The sequence below is a fragment of the Zootoca vivipara genome, chromosome 2 (assembly GCF_965207765.1).
Source record: "Zootoca vivipara chromosome 2, rZooViv2.hap1.1, whole genome shotgun sequence".
NCBI lineage: Eukaryota > Metazoa > Chordata > Lepidosauria > Squamata > Lacertidae > Zootoca > Zootoca vivipara.
In genome coordinates, this window is record NC_142584.1 from 70,694,436 (window position 1) to 70,714,477 (window position 20,042).

Here is a 20,042-nt window from a genome sequence, read left to right on the forward strand (position 1 = left end):
GCTGGCTGCAGGAGCTTCCTGCAGCCGTTCAGAAGCCGCGCTTTGGTTTCCGAACATTTTGGAAGTCAAATGGACTTCCGGAATGGTTTCCATTTGACTTCCAAGGTATGACTGTATAGTCTAATCTCCATGTAGTTCTTTTTGTCCAAAACATGTTATGAATATTGGATGTACCTAATTTTTTGTATCAGCACTATTACCTCCAAAGGAGCACTTTGCTGGGGTTAATTTGAGTGAATATAATAGTCATGATAAGCAGAAAATAAGCGGGTTCACTTCCACCCATCACTGGGCCACAGGCCAGAAAAGTATGCAACATATAGAATTACTCCATGTTACAGCTCTGTTTAGAAGTACTGGGCTTATGTCAAGGGGGGGGGGAGATGGCAGCCACCATACAATGTCTAGGAAATTGCTGCAAAAGAAAAAAGAAGCAAAATTTCACTAGTCTTATCAGCCCTAAAAAGGACTTCATAGACACAATATTTCCAGAGCTGCTTCTTTTTAAAGGGTATATGAAGTATTGGAGCATTTATAGAGGGTGGAAGGGCTGTTTTAGGTGTTTCAGGATACAGAGCCAACACTGTTGTGTGGAGCCCAGTGCAAACGCTCTCTGTTCAACAAAGGCATACCACAAAAAGCCTGAGTGGTTGTAGAGAGAATTGCTTTGACCTTTGCCTTTCTGGTATACAGGTTTTGGTTAGAGAACTGCATCACACCATTTAGAGAAGTGTGAATTTTGAGGAATAGTTGTGTTTGGGGTTTTTTTAATTGTTTTGGGAGTGCAAATTAGGTAGGCTCACATTAAAATGAAAATCGAGCCAATTCCTCTCCCATCGTTACCACTGTCCAATGTATCTTTGTGATGTTTGAAGTCACTACATTTTACACAAGACTATCACATTCAATTTGCCGACCAGGTTGTGGTGTTGACAGTGTCATACTTATTCTCATCTAGTTTGCCACTTGAAGGAAGTTTGCCACTTGAAGGAAGAAGAAAAAAGAGAGAAGCAAAATCTCTGCAACACAAGCTAATTGGAGAAAATGTCTAGATCCTCTGAATTGGTTGACATCCGTCTGTCTCAGGAAACAATAGAAAAGTGCACCTTTGGGGGATCCTCTAGATCCCAACAGAATAAGTTAACATCTGCGCATCTGTTGTGCTCACCTGGAAGGGCCCAGAGAGTTCACCTGCAAGTCAGTTAAGATTAGAAAGTACAAAAGAGCAGAACAAAGAGTCTCAGATGGACTGTTCATCCTATATTAATGTGGCTTGAATGCATTGCATATATTCAGATGCCTGAGGTAGTAGAAGAGGCTTAACTTTCAGAGAGGGTCACAGGATGAGGATTTTGGATTAGTGAATGTGACAAAAGGGAAGGTGTGTGTGGGAACCCTTAGGTCAGATACGCAGCCTGCATCTGCCTTGTCTTTGTCCTCCTGTGTGGATTAGTTATGACTCAGGGTGTCCATCCTAGGGACTCACTTGAAAGACTGGCAAGACAAGTCCTACCTTGATATGAGAGGCGGAGGCGGGGGACCCACTGCTTCCAGGGAGTACCGTTCCCAACTGTCAGCAAAACAACCCAAGCCACTAGGACTACATTGGTGGTGAAGCAGCAGCACCTACAGAAAGTCAAGCTGATCATCCCCTCACCACAGTCAATAATTCCTATGTCAGCAATAACGCCTTGCTCATAGATGCATTTTCTTGCCAGAGAGAGTCACCTGAAAGAGAAATGGAAAAGATTCCTTACTAGACTCACAGGTGCAAGGAGGTCTAGGGAATGTTGCCCAGTCATTCGTTGTCCCAATTCCCCTTTTCTTCCATTGTGAACCTTTCTGGGTGGGCTGGATCTGGCTACATTTCTGATCTAGAAATATATTGGTAGCTAGCACATGAGAAGTGTACAATACTCAGGATGTTTAGGTTAAAACTACCATCTCAGTTACTTTAAGTGTGGGTCCCTGTGCATTCTGCTTTAAAGCAGAGGCTTTTCCTTCTGAAACAAAGTGTCAAAATATTTCAGTTGCAGATTTTCCTCTTTGTTGACCGACTTCTTCTCTTTAGTCCTGGTTCAGCCTTGGCAAGCTGCTATCCTGGCAACATGGATCCTGTCAGATTGTGGATGATTAAAAAAGGATGCACTTGTCTTGCCAAGACTTGAAACCTTGCATATTTATTTGGGAGTAACGGTCTAACTCAGGGATGGGGAGCCTGCAGCTCTCCCTATTCAATAATATCGAATACTGCACCTCCCATCATCCCTGCATTGGCCATTCTGGATGGGACTGATGGGAGTCCAATCCCATTGGTCCCATTCAGCATGGCCAATGCTCAGAGATGATGGGAGGTTCAGTCACTGGAGAGTCACAGGTTCCCCATTGCGGGTCTAACTGTGACAGTGATTAATGTGACTTATACATTTGAACATGGTTTGTGCTGGAATGATGTATAAAGTGGGAGGTGAGCATGATTTAAAGCAGTAGGTGGAAAAAGGATGCTTTACTTTTCTCCTTTGATATGCCTGCACATGAATGACTTTCTCTAAGCAGACTCCCTTCTGATCTCAAAGCCTAGTCAAAGGAAAAAGCAGTCCCTGCCCATTCTATACAAGAAATTGCCCCCTTTTATAGTTATTCAATGGATTTTTTTTAAAAAAGAAAACACATGGGTCTGCCATGTCGCATTTAGTTACCCACTAAAGTCCTGCTGAATGCAGTGGAACATACTTCAAAGTAAGTATGCACAAGGTTGTAGATTTAAAACTACCGGTATATGTTTCTATAAACTTGGGAGAGGGGTACAGGACTGGTGGCCCTCTAGATGTTGTTGGGACTCTAGCTCCTGTCCATTGGTCACACTGGCTGGGGTTGATGAGAGTTGTGGTCCAAAAACATATGGAGGGCCACAGGTTCCGTACTACAAACACTGAAATGTTTGCCAGAGGCAGGAAGTTCATTTTGACATTTTGTTCCATAGGGCTTGTGTTTGGAGATGACCCAGAGTGAAAGTAGATTATGGCTCTCATTCTATGGAAGAAAATAAGTTCAAATGTAAGCAGGGAGGCCACAAAAGGGGCAGAGGAAACAGGAAGAACAGGTACAAACATGGTGCTTCCATGCCTTGTATACTATTGAAGGATGTTATGATCAGTCCATCAGTTAATATAAACTCTTCGTATGAGTATGGAAAAGTCCAGGTCTCTAGGATAAGGGAAGATGCCTGGTGAAATTTTTCCTATTTTGGTGGCATCAAATTGTGAATGTTTTTCAGTGCTCAAAATCTATTTATATCAAGTGGGGGGAAATGTCCACATATGTCTCCAAACAAAAACTGCATTTCTAAAAGTAGGATTTTGAAAATTGGCCACTAAAATCTTTGCGCTTAAAACAGTGTTTCCCAAAGTGGGCAATACTGCCCCCTGGGAGGCACTGGAATGATCCAGGGGAGCAGTAGTAGTCTCAGGTGCAACTGGGGGGCACTGAATAAAGCTAAGGGGGTGGTGGAAGCATAAGGAAAGAATAGAAGAAAATGATAATTTGGAAAAAAAACAATTTGTACATGTTTCATCTGTTGTGTAATGACACTTATTCCCAGATCGGGAGCCAGCCCCACCCCTGGGGCAGATCGGACTGAGCCAGCAGACTTCACTCTGGTCTGCCCCATGGGTTTTTACAACATCTTTCTTGTAGGATGTAGGCAGAAATTTAGATACATAAAAGAATGCAAATTTGTCACTGCATCTTCCTGTTTGTTCACTTAAAGAAGGTAGCTTTCCAGAGGGCTGAGGTTTGTTTGTTTTTTCTGAAAAGGGGTCAGTTTGGGATCCTCTGCCTTAGACAATAAAGGAAGGTATTCAGGAGAGTAAGCAAGGTAAAGGTAAATGACCCATGGACAGTTAGTCAAAGGCAACTATGGGGTGCGGTGCTAATCTCATTTCAGGCCGAGGGAGATGGCATTTGTTACACAGACAAACAAACATATACTAATATACAAAAGTATATATCAACTGGGAGCTTAATTTGTAATCCACAAACCAGTTTAATTTGCTGCAAATAACTGCATTTAAGATGATGTCGCATCTCCTGTAATCCTAACATGGTATCACTGCTGTTACAGAAAAACATTGTCATCCATTCCAAATGATGCAATATTTCTAAAATTTTGAATCTGTTTAATCTGAGCGTTCCCTAGGAGGGAATTCCAGTAGTAGGGCGAGGGTGGGGTGTCATCACAGAACATGTTCTTTTTTGGTTCCCTGTCCTCCTTAACTCAGGCAATGGAGTGTCTACTTTAAAACACCCATGTACCTGAATGGACAGTTTGGGAACCCCTGAACTACATGATTCTGTAAATAGAAGGAAGCAGAAACTTTGTGCTAGGGCTTGGAAAGGGAAGGCCCCTCCTGTTAAACAAGACAAGTGCACAGTACATTAATTAATGTAACAGTGAACGACTGAAATGCAAAAACAACGGTTTCTTCATTTCTAAGAACTCATCTAAGGTTTTAGCAACTGCTGAGATTTATGTCTGATTAAGTGTGTTTAGAAACAGGCTAGAACTTGTATTTCACAGCATTGCTGCTTGCAAGCTTCAGACCCAGCTGTTGGTTTTGCCCATGCCAATGGGATTGCCTTAGCTTAAGTGATGGGTGTGACATTGTTTTAAAGTGAAATTATGTTAGTTTGATGGTTTGTGTGAATCAAACCACCTAAATGTAATTTCACAGTCCCCTGAAGCAAAGGCAGCCCCCAACCACTACTACACTGACTGAAAAGTTTCATTCAAAGCCAGCTTGTTTTCTACTAACTACTGTCTCCTCTGTATTCATTATGAGAGTAAATCACAGTCCAAACCATAAGACATTGCCTAAATGCATATCTTAGAGGTGAACAGAAGAAGCAGTTTGTCATAGCAATGATTTATGCATTACAGTGGGAGAGCAAGTTTCTAATGGATGGAACTGATCTGTAGATGATAAATCTAAGCATAATTTAAACACTGAGCATATGGAACTTTCCTATGTTCCCAAGATCTCCCTAGTATTATATTCCTTTTCTCTTTAACTTAACACTAACCTGTCTGCGGTGTATAACAGGCTCTCCAAAACTATGATTCTAGTTTTCTGACATGCCATGGAGAAATAGGGATTTTTAAAAAAACTGGTGTAAGCCTAAGGAAAGTATTCGTTCATTTATCTGGAGTATTTTTGCTCCACTCTTAAAACACTCAGGTTTACAAGCTGAAAGGCACGACACAAAAGGAAAAGAGATTGGGTGGGAGAAGGAAAAAAGAAAAGCCATGGTCTAGTTTACAAGGTGACACCCACCCCCAAGAGCAGATGGACCTTCAACTGTGGGCTGCTTGCAGTTCAAAAATAGGGCTTCCAAGAAATTCCCTTTGGTCCTGACCTTTCTTTGCAGAGCATATTGTCCTCCTCATTGGTTCATATGATTGAGGTGGTCCCAATGTTCTGGAGCAAAGAATTTCCCTTTAAAACAAAGGTCTTACACTTACACAATAAGGGCAATCTAGCCATCCTGCTCAGTTTTCTGACCCATGCCTCCTTCCTATGGCAGTTCTTGTGACAACAGGCATTATGCACTAATGCTCAGTTTGTACACTGCCATATTAATGTGTCTGTCTGTGTATGGCTGTAATATCTAGTTCAGTTTCCCATGTGGATATTGTTGAACTTGCTGAGAGTTTCCAAGTCAGTGACAAGGTGCTTGGAAACTCTTCATACAAACAGGAGGATCCACTTGGCAAGCCAAGGGTGTGTTAGCTACTGTGTGGAGAGCTACTGTCCTCACACAAGGATAAGTTAACATGTAAGCAAGTTCTGCACACTATTGTCTCCAGGACAACAAGCAACCAAATTGCCACCTAGTGCAATCCCTGATCAAATCCACACAGTGGCCATCAATACATAGATAGTAAAACAATGTATGTAGGAAAGAACAAAAAGAAAGAAAAGAACAATGTTTGTGTGGGCTTGGCTGTTTCGGCAAGATCAGGAGTTGGAAACCCGTGGCTCTCCAGATGCAGCTGAACAACTTCCATCACCTGTAGCCATTGGCTATGCTGGCTGGGACCAATGAAGTCTGGAGTTTCTCACCACTGTACTAGTCTCATCTTTCACTTCCTGCTGCAATGAACTCCACTTCACTATGAAGTGACCGTTCATCCTGGTTTGATGGTCCTTTATTACATACCTGGCTCTTCATCTTATAGTACTTCTACATGAGATGCCCCATCCCTGCTGAGGTACATCTTGCATAAAGCAAGGAGAATTCATTCTTCCTAAGCCCAGTGTTTTCTCTGTTGAATGCTGATCCAATTGGCATTATTTTAGGCTCAGTACTGTACTACAAGATACTTTTACAGGTTAGATTTGAGGTAGTGGTACCTCTACTTACAAATTTAATGCGTTCTGAACACACATTTGTAAGTTGAAAAAAATTGTAAGTTGAATCCCATAGGAATGCATTGGGAGAAAAAAAATCCTATCTAAACCGCATCCAAGATGCATTGGGAGAAAAAGCAACCCTATCTAAAAATTCGTAAGTAGAAAAAATCCTATCTAAACCGCATCCAAGATGGCGGACAGAGCTCCATTTGTAAGTAGAAAAATTTGTAAGTAGAATTATTTGTAAGTAGAGGTACCACTGTAATTTTTCAATCAGCAGCCTACTCAATAATCTACTAACCACCTTCATTTTGTTCCCAGCCCTATACTGTAATCACATCACAGCATTATTCAAGTGTGACCTTGGCATAATTTCAGTATGCACCATCAAGAATCAATTTACAGTATCTAAATTGGATCATTTGGCTCAACTGCAGTAGACTGACTGTGGTTAAGTGAAGGGGTTTAGGGTTTTGAAACAGCCAGGATGCTATTGTCATTTACCAACCACTAACAGTGTGTTCTCATTGGAATCCTAGTGGATTCTGGCATATGTTATGCGTATCTTTTTACTTCTTGATTATTTTCTAAATGATTCACAAGCTTGTGTGATCCCATTACAGTTTGGGCGGCCAGCACAATGAGTAACGCTTGGAATTCAAGACTGGAGTCAACGATTCCAGGATACAACTCAGGAAGTAGTCAGGGAAGATAACAATGGGCAGCAGGCCGATATACAAAATGTAACAAGTATATTCTATGAACTTTGCAGACAAAGGACACATAATCTTTACAGGAGGAAAAAGAGCCCAAGTTGGCTCAAGTATTGACTTGTCAAACTATTAACACTGTCAGAGGTAGAGCCAAGGAGCTTTCTGATAGCTCCACCATCATTTCAAGAGCTATTAACTGAACTGGTGTTATATTCATGTGTGACCATGAATAAAATTAAAATCATATATCTTTATTTATGTTATTACTGTTGCAATCCTAGAGCTGGTCAAACACTGGTGAAGGGATCATTATATGTGGCAGAAGCAACTCTCTGCTGCAGAGGAGGACGGACTGCTATTGGGACAACACTTATGCTCTCAGAGGCCCTTGGTACACCCACCACAGAAAGCTTTGCAGGTGTAGACATCATCATCATCATCATCAAATTTCCATACTGCCCTTCATCCAAGGATCACAGAGCTGTTTTCAGTATAAAAACAAAAATACATACCATAATAACAAACCTAAACAATATGCCCTTCAGAGTTTAAAAGGCCATTGGATTGCTCAATTAGCCAAAGGCATGCCACTAGTTCCATTGGTGATGGGGCTGAAACAGAATATATGCCTAACACCTGGGGCAGTGCCTGTTCCAGAAAGTTTAATGCAATGGGATATACTCACCACTTGAGCCTTATGATGTCTTTGGAAGTGATAATTTGGCAGTTTCAGGAATAAATCAGAATGTGAACTCTGTCACTGAAAGTTATGAGAATCCATGGACTGGTAAATCCCAGAGAAATTACCCATGCCAATCTCTTTAGATAATAGCATTTTACTCTTTCACAATCAGCAGCAAGAGTACTTTGTTTCTAGCTGGCATGCACTGCCATTTCAGTGGGTATTAAACTACTTCTATCCACCTTTGCTTTGACCCCATGCTGAGAAAAAAACACAGTGGCTGCCCCATGTTCCCTTGCACTGAGCAAGGGAGCATGCTGCTTTTGACAAGGATGTCTGTCCAACCTATTTCCCCAAGAGATCAGCAGCTGTTACTCTCTGTTCCAGAGCTGTTTGCCACCTGCAGATCTTTATGTCACGGGGTGACATACAAATGTAATTCATAAATACATGAATTGAATGACTGAATGATAAAGAGACAGTGCAGACATTCATTCATAGGCTTTCTAGTCTGCCCCACTTGACACCTTATCACTTTCCTTGGAATGCTTGAAATAACTGCAGTCTTCCATTAGTAATACCACTTGTCAAGTGAAACCCTTGCAGCATGAATATATCCAACAGTGATTGCCAGTGATTACAGCTGAGTGGGAAAGAAGGAGGACTTGGCCAAAAGAAAAAAGATATGCAAAAAGCCGGGAACTGATACTTAAGTGAGTGACAACTGTCTCACACCTGCTCAATATCAAGGCATGAAATGAATTTTCGGGGGGGGGGATATGCTCTTCAGCCACCCCATAACACTTGTCTTTGTGCTTTGTCCACATACAGATCTGACTCAGCAAATATATTCTGATTCCCCTTTTGCTTTCAATGGGCATATTACTGTGGTTTTGCCTAAAGTAGTTCTAGGAGTTAGGGACTTGACATAAGAACCTTAATAGTACTTTATGGACTCATATGTTTCAGGATAGGTGATTCATGTCCAAAGGTGGGGTCTCAAACCACGGCTCTATGGTATGTGGGTGTGGATGGGTGTGTTAGAGAAACAGGAACTTTGGATTTAAAATATAAGATGCAGCATCTTAGAGTTAAGGGTCATCTGATAGTCTTACATAGCATTAAGGTTTTAGTTCTTTTTCTTCAATACAGTGAAAGGAGAAGGATGCAGCTGCAGCAAACGTCTGGGCTGAATCAATAAGCAGCAGCTGTCACTTTTCTCCAAATGAGATGGCAGAAATGAAAGGAAACAAATTCCTCTCCTTTTCTAGGCCCCTTTCCTTTACTCATCTATTTCTTCTGAAACTGATTTTTATAGAGGCCTTTTTCCTTCTGTGCCAGGCTCCGTATGTGCATAGCATCCAGAAAACCCTTCAATCATTTAGCTTTTCATCTGTTTATGGGATAAAGGAAGAACAACTGTTTGTGACACTTACACAGTAGCTGGCCCAACATTTGCTGCCAAAAGATGGCCTCTTTAATGGAAGCCATGCTGGGTTGAGGACATGCAGCCAGGGCAGTCTCGAGCAGGTCGGCCGCCCTGGCGCTGAGGGGCGGAGATCGCTCCGGCGCCCCCGCCCTCGCAGGGCACAGATCGCTCCGGCACCCCCGCCCTCGCAGGGCGCAGCATGGTTTCCGTGCAGCTTTGCCGCGCGGTGCCCCGCCTACCGGCCCGGCACCCTGCACCACCGGGGGTCTACCTAGAGCCGGCCCTGAATGCAGCACAAGAGGCAAAGATTGTTTCAGATCTATTTTTTTATTATTATGATCATTATCATCATTATTATGAACATTACTACTATACTACTTTAATTTTTTTAAAGAACCTCTAAGCAGTTTGTAGCATATCTTAAAATCACAACAAATACAACATCACAAAATATCAGAACAAAACATTGCAAATGAAAATGAAATACAAAAATAAAAATCCACATTTAAGGCAGCATAATAAGCAGCAAAACAGAATTCTCTCATAAACATTAAAAAAATTACAAAGTAAAAATACAATAAATAACCCTACATGCTAAAGCAGGGATAGCCAATGTTGTATCCTCCTGATGATGTTTAACTGCTACTCCCATCATCCCTGACTATTGGTCATGTTGGTTGAGGCTTCTGGGAATTGTAGTTCAATATCTGGAGAGCACTGTGTCGGCTACCCTTGTGTTAAAGCATTGCCTGTGGCTAAACAAAGTAGCTGAAGGAGATACATAACATAACAACTACATAACACCCTATGCCCAGTAACATTTTCCAAGCAAACTCTTAGCACTCTTTCACATGCAAACCTCACTCTCACCCATTTTACCAACCATACCTCTAATACAGTTAACCCCTAGCCAACAACTACTGGTCACAAGACTAACGCCATTAAACATAATTTACAACTAGTTCACCCATCCACCTTAATCTCAAGCAATATAACAGCAGCATAAACACTCCCTCCTTGTCTCCCATCCAGGTAGGGTCTTACACTCTCACACTGAGTGGTACAAAGCAACTGTATTACACACAAAAACCATATAACCCTGACTGTTACTCTGGGCAGTAAAAACACAATTCCAATTACCACCCAGCATATCAGATAGGAGTTTGTAACAGACACAATGCTTTTGGAAGGCCCCCTTGATAAAACATTGCTTGGATGCTTGCCTGGAAAAGGCAATGGAGCATATGTGCCATTCGTTTCAGTACTGACCCAACTCAGAATGGTATGGAGAATATTTATTTATTAATATGTGCAGAGTGCACTGACAACCCCCAAAGGGAACATATAAAAAAACAAATGTGTATGCCTATATATTGAATAGCGCATCAAAAGCAACGTAATCCTTGAAAGACCTACATTCCTCAGTGCCCTTTACATAGGGATTCCTTCATGTGGAATGAAACTGACACCCATCACCTGTCTAACATATGGTCTGACATTTAGCTATTCATTTTATCAGACACATAGCAGAAGCTTATAATGTCTACTAAAAAGTAAGTCACACTGAATTTTACTCATAGGAAACTGAGTATAGGACTGAAACCTTATAGTTGAAGCTACAGGACAATACAAAACCAAAGGTATGCATTTCCAGCCATCTTATACTGTCTGCCAGCAATGTCCCTGATGATTGGAGAATCTACACTGAAAATAGTTCAATGTAGTTTCGTTAACTGAAAGTGGAATAAAAGAAACATTCTTTGCTATAGTGTTCACTGGTATAGCCAATGTAGTGCCCTCCAGATGTTGTTCTACAACTCCAATCATTCCAGACTACTGGCAGTGTCATCTGGGGGTGATATGGGAGTTGGAAGTCCAAAATATCTGCAGGGCACTGCATTGGCTGATTTCTTTTGCCCGTTATCATCTCTGGTCAAACAGGCTTTGCAGAATTTCAAAGGCCTGCAAAACCTGTGAACAGAGATAGTTGGGTGGTAAGTGTGCACGTGAAATACAGCAGCTCCCAAATATCAAAAACAGTATCACATTTTAAAGAAGCTGATTTCTCAGTCTTGTGATAAACCTGTGATGGAAAACCAAAGAATCCTCGCTTGCAATAAAAAATGTGGGTGTTAAAAGTAGGCTGAAAGAGAAAATTGCAACATATTGCAGAGCATGGACCAGGGATGGAATAGTATAAGGCTTGTAGGTCAGGACTGAGGGGCATTGTGTGTGGTCATATACACAACACCTGTCTGACTCAAACAAGCATAATCCACTCATTACTGTCATGAGCAGTCAATTCATTGAAAGAGTAGCGTAGGATTTCAATACAGAGGCTTTTCACCTCTAGGTCATCTGCTCAAATCTTGATCAGGGCAATGCATGCCAAGAGTAACTGTGGCTGCTATCTGTACAATAGCCTCTATGAAATAAGTGGGTGGTCTCAGTCACATTCCCAGGGGACACATGTCACCATCATAGCCCTGGTCCCATCCTAGCAGCCCAAGCAGGGATGAGGATGTCTGAAGATCATATCTACTCTATAGGTGTCTGTCTGGGGCAAGAAGGGAAAAAGTTAATGGGGGAAATGGGAGCAGATGGAGTAAGTAGGGAAACAGCCTTGTTCTGCACCTGTTTTAGGAATTCTGCAGCTGACTTTGTTAAAACTGAGCTAAGAGAATGGCAATGTTAAAAACTATGTTCAAAATGGAAAGCTCCACAAAATAAAATGAAATAAAGAAAGATTTAAAAGGCACATTAGGAGCCTATGATCCCCAGTCTTTCAGGTTGTAGCTGATCAATGTATTTCAGAACTAAGCATTCAATCTGCCATTTCTCTCAAAACCCTAGTTCTGAACTCATTAAGTCTCTCTCTCCCTGGTTTGAAACATGAAAGCTATACAGTATTTTCTTTTAATAAAAAAGCTCCCCCCTCTAATCTGTACTCCTCCTTGCTTCCTGCTGTAATTGGAATAGTAGGAGTGGGTGTAGGAGGGTTTGTAAGGGTCCAGGGAAAGTATTTTAATGAGCATAATAGGGAGGGGATGGGGTGAGTCTTCTCTCTTATCTGTTTCTTGTCAAAGATTTTCAGTTGGGATTGCTGTAAATTATGGTCTTGGTTTTGAGGTGGCCTTTCTGAACTATTCTGCACTCCTTCACTGTCTTAGAAGCAGTGCCCCTTTCTTTGGCGCAAGTTATCCCTGTCTGACCTTTGCCCTCCCTAGATTGCCTTATTCCTTAGTGCGCCTCTCTGCTGTCTCTGAATGATCTCAGAATCTGTGGGCAATGTCTCATGTTACCTTTTCTGGACAAGGCTATTAAAGACTTGCCTCCTATGAAGTCACTGGGAGTAAATCCCACCAGCAAAGTTGGTAAGGTCAGGACAGTGGAATTAGGTTGACATCCTTTGGTGTTTTGTTCTTCAGATCAGAGAACAAGCCTTTGTGAGAACAGAAGCATTTATGTGAGTCCAGCTATGGTGCTCTGTCCTATTGCTTCTCCATGTGATTTCTTTGCTAGCCTGTTTGGTTATCATGAGTCCATACCTTTGGTCAGAGCTTGGTGGTGTCTCAAGAACTGAATTATTGAAGAGCATAGATCCAGGACCTCTGTGGAATTATGTGGAGACAAATGGTAATAATAATGCCATGTAAAATGTATATTGTCTCCCTCTCTGCCAAATACCATTAACTTTTTGGGATATCAGTATGGTTCTAATTGTTGGTTAGTGAGCTATTAGCTGAAGACTTCATCTCACTAGAAGTTTTTATGGATAATACAAAACACAGAAGATGCGTGTGTCACATTTCCTGTCAGCAACCAGAATCTTGCTGCTCCCTAAACTGGCACAATCAAGTTTTGGTTAACCATACAATAGGATACTTTGAGCTACGAACAACCCCCTCTCAAGAATTGACCAGCATTGCCTTTATTCCCTGTGGAAAAACAGTAGAGTTTATCCAAAACCAAGGGAACTTCAAGATGTTTGAGAAGAACTGAAAAGGGAACACTGTCTCCATATATAAAATGGCCAGCTCACCACAAGTCTTTAGCTCTTAACCACAAGACATTACAGTGGTACCTCGACTTACGAATGACTCGGCGACTGAATTTTTCGACTTACGAATGGGGCAAATGGCCGCATTCCTTGACATCCGAACGGAAACTGCAGCATTTTTAGATAGGGTTTTTTCGACTTACGAATTTTTCCGTTTCCAATCCATTCCTATGGGAAATCGCGTTTCCAATGGCGTTTTTGATTTACGATTTTTTCGACCTATGAAGGTGCCTTCGGAATGGATTAAATTTGTAAGTCGAGGCACCACTGTACATATTCAATGATAGTGAATTAATGGAGTTTACTGAGGTTAAAGTGGGAGAAAGCGATATGGTACAAAACACTGTAAAAAAAATGCATTTAGCTGCATGTTGGATGTACACAGTAACTTCTGGACATGCTCAACTATAAACGGTGAGGTTCTTCCATCAATCACTAATGCCTGCATAATACTGGAGCCGCCCAACTAAAATATCCTCAGTTTTATCAAACTAAACATTTATGGCTTTGCCCCTACCTGTCCCCCTTCTAGATTGGTCCATCAGATCTTTTACCGGTACTTCCTTGTACATTTCTATTGCCAGGCAGCTGAACCACCTTGAGATTTTCAGATGAAAGGCAGTATACAAAATAAATAAATCAAAAAATAAAATAAACATACATAGGATTGTGCTGCCATGGTGTTCATACATGAGTTTGCTCTCTTCAGCTTTCTTTTGCTGTTCTTCCACTTTTGTCTCAAAGTTCTTACTGAGGTGTATTTTAGGCCTGATTTAGCTAAATTTGGAATATTGTCACCTCTCATTTATCCTGGTTAATTCAGTATTTCAAATACAGGAACTTGGAACAAAAGCAGATTACTGTGTGGGCTCGCCTCCCTTGAACGGGCTCTTTCTGCAATCTTCCATGGAGTTGTATTTATAGGAAGAACCAGCTCTAAGAATCTAGGAGCCAAGATTGGCAATAAATCTTATTTCCAACTGTAAACTGTCTCCAATATGTCACCAGAAGAATGGAAAGGTTGGTGTCTGGAGAAAGAAAGTAAATGATGAGAGGATCCTGTATTATAGTTATACAATTGTGACTATACAATATAGAACATCATCAGCCATTGTCATGTGACCAATTAAGTATTTCCCATGTGGTGGTTACAATCATTAGGATAATTCTGGTCACATGACAAATCAAGTACTACTGTGCTTCTGCAGCTGCTTGGTAATTTAGGAAAGTTTAACAGAAAGACTTGTAGCTTGCTGCACGTGTACTACAGTAAAGTGATTTCAGAGCAAATAAATCTCCTCTTCACAAAAAAGAAAAGGCTGTAGAAAAATATTCCCCATCTCTCTCCCCATAAAGAAAGTGGAATTTTGAAAAAGGTTAGCATTTAAAGCAAATGTGCTTTTATTTCCTCTTAGCTTGCTTTTGAGAACAATTTTTCAGATGGGTATAGAGAAGTATGCACACCTTGGGGGCACTGGTAAATGAGAATTAAAATGTGCATGAGATAGTATCTAATGAAGGGAGAGAAACATATTTCAGATTGCTCTGTATGGTGCTCAGGGAGTTTTGGAAAACCTGGTTTTTGCTTGACCACTTTTCATGGAAACATCATTCATGGAATCATAGAATTGTCAAGTTGGAAACGACCACAAAGGTCATCTAGTCAAACCCCTGCAATGCAGGAATCTTAATGTGCTACGTTGGGCTTGAACCCACAACCCTGAGAGCAAGACTTGATTGTGAGAGACGGTAGAACAGGCAAATCTATTGGGTTTATATTTCTTTTTCTGGAACATTTTTCAGGTAGTGATGAGAGGATTGCCAGATACAGTAGGTGTCTTTTATTTTCCTTTAGGAATTAGGATTGCTGTTCTGAAACACAGCCCCCACCCAAAAACTCTATGGTGCAGCAGTGGGCTGCAAACATGCTGTTATGTGCAAGGCAGGGTCTGCTTTCACACTTTAGTGAACAGGTGGTCAGAACTCTTCTGATTACTGAAGGGACTGGAATGAGTCCCCCACCTCTCCAAAAAAGCAAGCAGCACAGATAAAGCTGACTACCTAGTCCAAATCCAGCAATGCAGCCTTATGTGTAGATTCAGCAAATGGGTCAACAAGTGCAATATTTTTATCTTTATTTAATTTCTATCTTGCTTTTTCTTTAAGGAGCCCTGACAGCTCCCTGACAGTTTCTTTAGCACTGTGGTTAAGAGTTATTATCCCATCTGAAGGCAGCAACCTCTTGTGTGCTGATGGAAACGTATTTTGGTGATTTGAGACCCTATGCCAGCAAAGGCCTAGTGTCAGGCTGTGTCCCCCCCCCCCCCGAATTCTAGAATCTGAGGTATTATATTACAAGATTAAAAACCTGATTTGATAGACTATGGTCTGGTACAGGCATCCCCAAACTTCGGCCCTCCAGATGTTTTGGACTACATTTCCCATCATCCCTGACCACTGGTCCTGTTAGCTAGGGATCATGGGAGTTGTAGGCCAAAACATCTGGAGGGCTGCAGTTTGGGGATGCTTGGTCTGGTACTTTACAAGATGAAATAAAACATCTTTATTTAACAGTATAAGAATCCTTTGATTACAGCAATACATTTAATTAGTTCAAAAGAAAGTCAATCTCATCCAGACAGTTTAGTAGTCTGGTTAAGACAGATAAAATGAGACAGAATACAAAGACTGGTTTTCTTGATGTCAAATGGAGCAGCCTGTGGCTGACAGGATAACTGAAGAGAAACATGCCCCCCAGCAAATATGTAGCCTGGAAAATCACTTTAGAGTTACTGATGAAACTTGGATCAGTATAACCATAGGGGCTCCTTACCGTATATATATATATACAAAGTCTTAACCTTATCATTAAATGCACTGACCCTAAAGAAAGGCATTAGTGGAGACAGCAATAAAAATAGGCTTAGCCAGGAGTTTCCCATTATACTATGTGACAAACTGATGGAAAATTCATTTTTATTTTGGATCCTTTTATTAGAATATATTGGGATAAGCATAATTGAATTGCAGAGCCCTTGAGAAAGCTGGAAAGGTAAGCATGGCTTCTTAATTGTTATATTTTACACTTCTTCCAAAGACGCTAACCACATTGCAGCCTCACAACAATGTTGTTATTTAGGTTACACAGAAAGATAGGAACTTGTCCACCATCTCCAAGTGAGATTCATACGTGACAGCTGATTCACATTTGCCCCAGGGACTGTAATCAGTGAGTGTTTATAGTGCTAACCTGAAGAATTCATACATACCCCCATTCAGGGACAGAACTGGGGAACCATAATCGGTTCTCAGTTCCTTGGCACATGTCCTTGACTGTTTTGGAGATACATATCTCCCCTTCATTCTTTACAGTCAGTGCTTGGCACTACAAATACTAATTCACATATGGAAGTATCTTGACTGCATGAACTATGAATAGGCCCTTAGCAGAAATCTGAACCTGAGTTTATCTCATCCCAAACCAAGTCTAACCTTCGTACCACACTGGCACTCATAGCTGCCAAGTTTTCCCTTTTCTCGCGAGGAAGCCTATTCAGCATAAGGGAAAATCCCTTTAAAAAAGGGATAACTTGGCAGCTATGCTGGCACTCCTAGGGCTTGTAGCGTTAGAAATGCTCTCTCTGTGTTTTGAGTGTTTCCCATTCTCCCAGCCAACAAGGGGGGAAATGCCATTTTTGCCTTCTTCTGCATAATCTCTTAGGAGCTGAAGTTCACCAGGTAGTAACCACTGTAGCTTTCCCCCCTCTCTTGCAGAGCCAAGGAGAGGGACTTGGGGATCATAGTACAGCATTAAAAAAATATAGGAAACTGAAAAAGGATGACAATTTGTGATAGTGTGCCTACAATCATAAACATACTTCTATAATTGTATAATGGGTTTAACATCAGAATAAACATGGATAAGATTGCATTTAGGCTGCAATCCTAAATATTAACTAGAAAGCAAGTCCCATTAGACACAATAGGATTTCCTACTAAACACACTTGCAAAGTTTAGGGCTGCGGTGTTAACTTTCTAATTTTATGTATATTTACTCAGAAGAAGATGCACATGGGATTAGAATCTGAAATTCAGTCATGGGACTTGCTTTCTCTATACCTTCAAAACCTTTTTGCAAAGTTTGCTGTCTATTTCCTACTGCCTGCCTAAATGTTTCTGCCATGAAATATAAACAGTGCACCTATTTCAATTTGACAAGTGATGGAAGATTACACATTACATGCAAATTCAAGATTGGTTGGTTATATATCCAACCAATGCCATCAATTTTGGCAAATGTATTACTGTTTCATAAAACAATAAATGAGTAAATACAGAACAATCTAATGAAAAAATACAGAACTCTCCCAGCACTGTTTACAAAATAGTATATATATACACACACTTTAAAAAACATTGTACTACTCACCTGTCCAGAGCTTTCCTAGTTGAATGCATTCCAGTAAGAGCCAGCTGCACTGACTTCCACACTACAATCCTGTCTGAAATTCAACAGGATCTACTGCATAAGAGGACAGCACACAAGCACCTGAAAATTACAGAGAGACTCCAAAGTAGGGGTGGAGTGTACATGCAATGAGGTCATTTAAAGACAGCCTCCATTCATAAAAATAAGAAGCTGTTAGTTAGCAAGCCATCTGCTCTTCCTCATTCCCAGCCTCTACTCAGTTATTTGGATTCTACAAAAATGCATTGAGATCTGATGACATCTTGTGGAGAGTTGGTTTTCTAGCTAGGTTCTAAATTCAAATTCTGTTCCTGGAACTTTCACGAAACTGCAACCTGGCGATTGCTCATGGTAGTCAACTTTAAAACAAAACAAAACAATTATGAACAAACCAAAATGCAACATGCTTCCACCCCCCCTCCCCCTTATGTTAGTATAATTATCTAAAGTTTGAAACAAGATTTAACCTCCCTGGTATTTTATAATTGAACTGATGGGAAATTGAAGAGCTGGATTATGCACTTATGAAAGCTGATTATAGAAGGCAATTGATTTCCAGACTTACACTTTCATTTTTCGATAGTGGATAACCTAGCTATGATTTGAAAGTGGCATGTAGTTCCTGGAAATGGCTCTCCTATCCCCAGCTTTCATTTTAACTGCTTGTGGTTAGATGCAGACTGGTTGGATGCAGAGGAATGAAGAGAGAAACCAGCTGGGGAACCACCAAGCAGCATTCAAAACTCCCATTGTTCTAGGCACATTTTGCAACAGGGAATTTCATTAATGCAAGCAGCTTATGAGCTCTGGGAGTACTGCACCTAAGATTTCAGATTAAAACTGCCACTGCTGGAACGAAAGCAGGACCTTTTTCTGCCTCCTCACTTCCAGCCACTCTCTGAGGACTGGAGAAGGGACCCTCATAAGGATATTAGGGGGGTGGGCAAGGAAAGTATGGCTTAGTTTTTTGCAGTCTTCAGATGAGGACTAGACCATGTGAAAAATGAATATAATATTTTAGCTGCAGTTCATTCATTTTCAGCTTTGTATTCTTGTTATAAAGAAAATGTGCCTAGACATTCCATTGCAGCGCCCATAAATCTAGGTTTAAGGTGCCATTTAGCTCCTAGCTTTCATATCTGTTTCTAAGGGAAGAAGGCTCAGAGCCCAGGGTGATAATGTGGTCACAGTGAGAAGAGGGAGAAGACTGGGAAGAGGAGGTGTCAGAAGCTGAGGAGGTAACAGGGCTTAGTGAACTGGGAGAGTGACAGAGTCTGTGGTGGAGAGAAGTCCAGAATCAGAGGCAGAAGCTGAAGCAGGGAAGTGGGAGGAGGCAGGTCAAGAAGCAGAGATGAGTCAGGCTGGTGAAGAGTCATGGGAGTCTCCTCCCCCTGCTGTGTCAAGCCTCCTTGTCCCTTTTTCTGCCAGAACCGAAAGAGGCATAAAAAGAGCAGAGAAGAGATTAGCCATGTGCGGACACTGCCTCCAACTGCTTGGGGGAAAAACCCTGGAGAGAAGGGGACTTAGGCAGCTATGGGGAGGTGGTGACTGCTTCATGAGGGAAGACCTGCTGGAGATGATTTATTGAGCTCATTAGACCTTACACTCCTGTGCAGATCATGTGTTTGCTAATTAAGAGTCCAACTTGCACAGTGCGGTTTACTGCTGGCTCACTCCTGACAACTATGGTTACAGGTAGGTAGCCGTGTTGGTCTGGATCGAAGTAAAATAAAAAAATTCCTTCAGTAGCACCTTAAAGACCAACTAAGTTTTTATTTTGGTATGAGCTTTCGTGTGCATGCACACTTCTTCAGATACATGTACAGGAAAGCTCATACCAATGACAAACTTAGTTGGTCTCTAAGGTGCTACTGGAAAGAATTTTTTTTGTTTCGTTTCGACTACGTCAGACCAACACGGCTACCTACCTGTAAGTATCAATACTGTATTGTTTTTCTAGTTGTAATGGACAGCTTCAGCCACAAGGGGTCAGAGTGTTCCTATATTTGCGTAGTTTTCAAGGGATTCTTTTCTATGATCACCATTCTCTTATTGGTACCTGCCCAACTGCATCCGGCATAGAAATACATCAGGCTATGGATGAGGAAAAGACCCTGATGTTGGGAAAGATTGGATGAGGAAAAGACCCTGATGTTGGGAAAGATTGAGGGCACTAGGAGAAGGGGACGACAGAGGACAAGATGGTTGGACAGTGTTCTCGAAGCTACGAACATGAGTTTGACCAAACTACGGGAGGCAGTGCAAGACAGGAGTGC

The 20,042-nt window shown here is 41.4% G+C and overlaps 1 protein-coding gene across 1 annotated transcript in view; it reads right to left on the reverse strand.

Annotated features, from left to right (window-relative positions):
• Nucleotides 1-17,858, reverse strand: part of LOC118080603 (semaphorin-3D-like) — a 44,503-nt gene extending 26,645 nt beyond the window's left edge. Inside the window, exons 1-2 of the mRNA XM_035106076.3 lie at nucleotides 17,728-17,858; nucleotides 1,514-1,728 (exon numbers count right to left, since the gene is read on the reverse strand). Coding sequence (XP_034961967.3) covers nucleotides 1,514-1,649 — 136 coding nt within the window. The 5' untranslated portion in view covers nucleotides 1,650-1,728; nucleotides 17,728-17,858. The remainder of the gene's footprint in view (nucleotides 1-1,513; nucleotides 1,729-17,727) is intronic.
• Nucleotides 17,859-20,042: the final 2,184 nt, after the last annotated feature.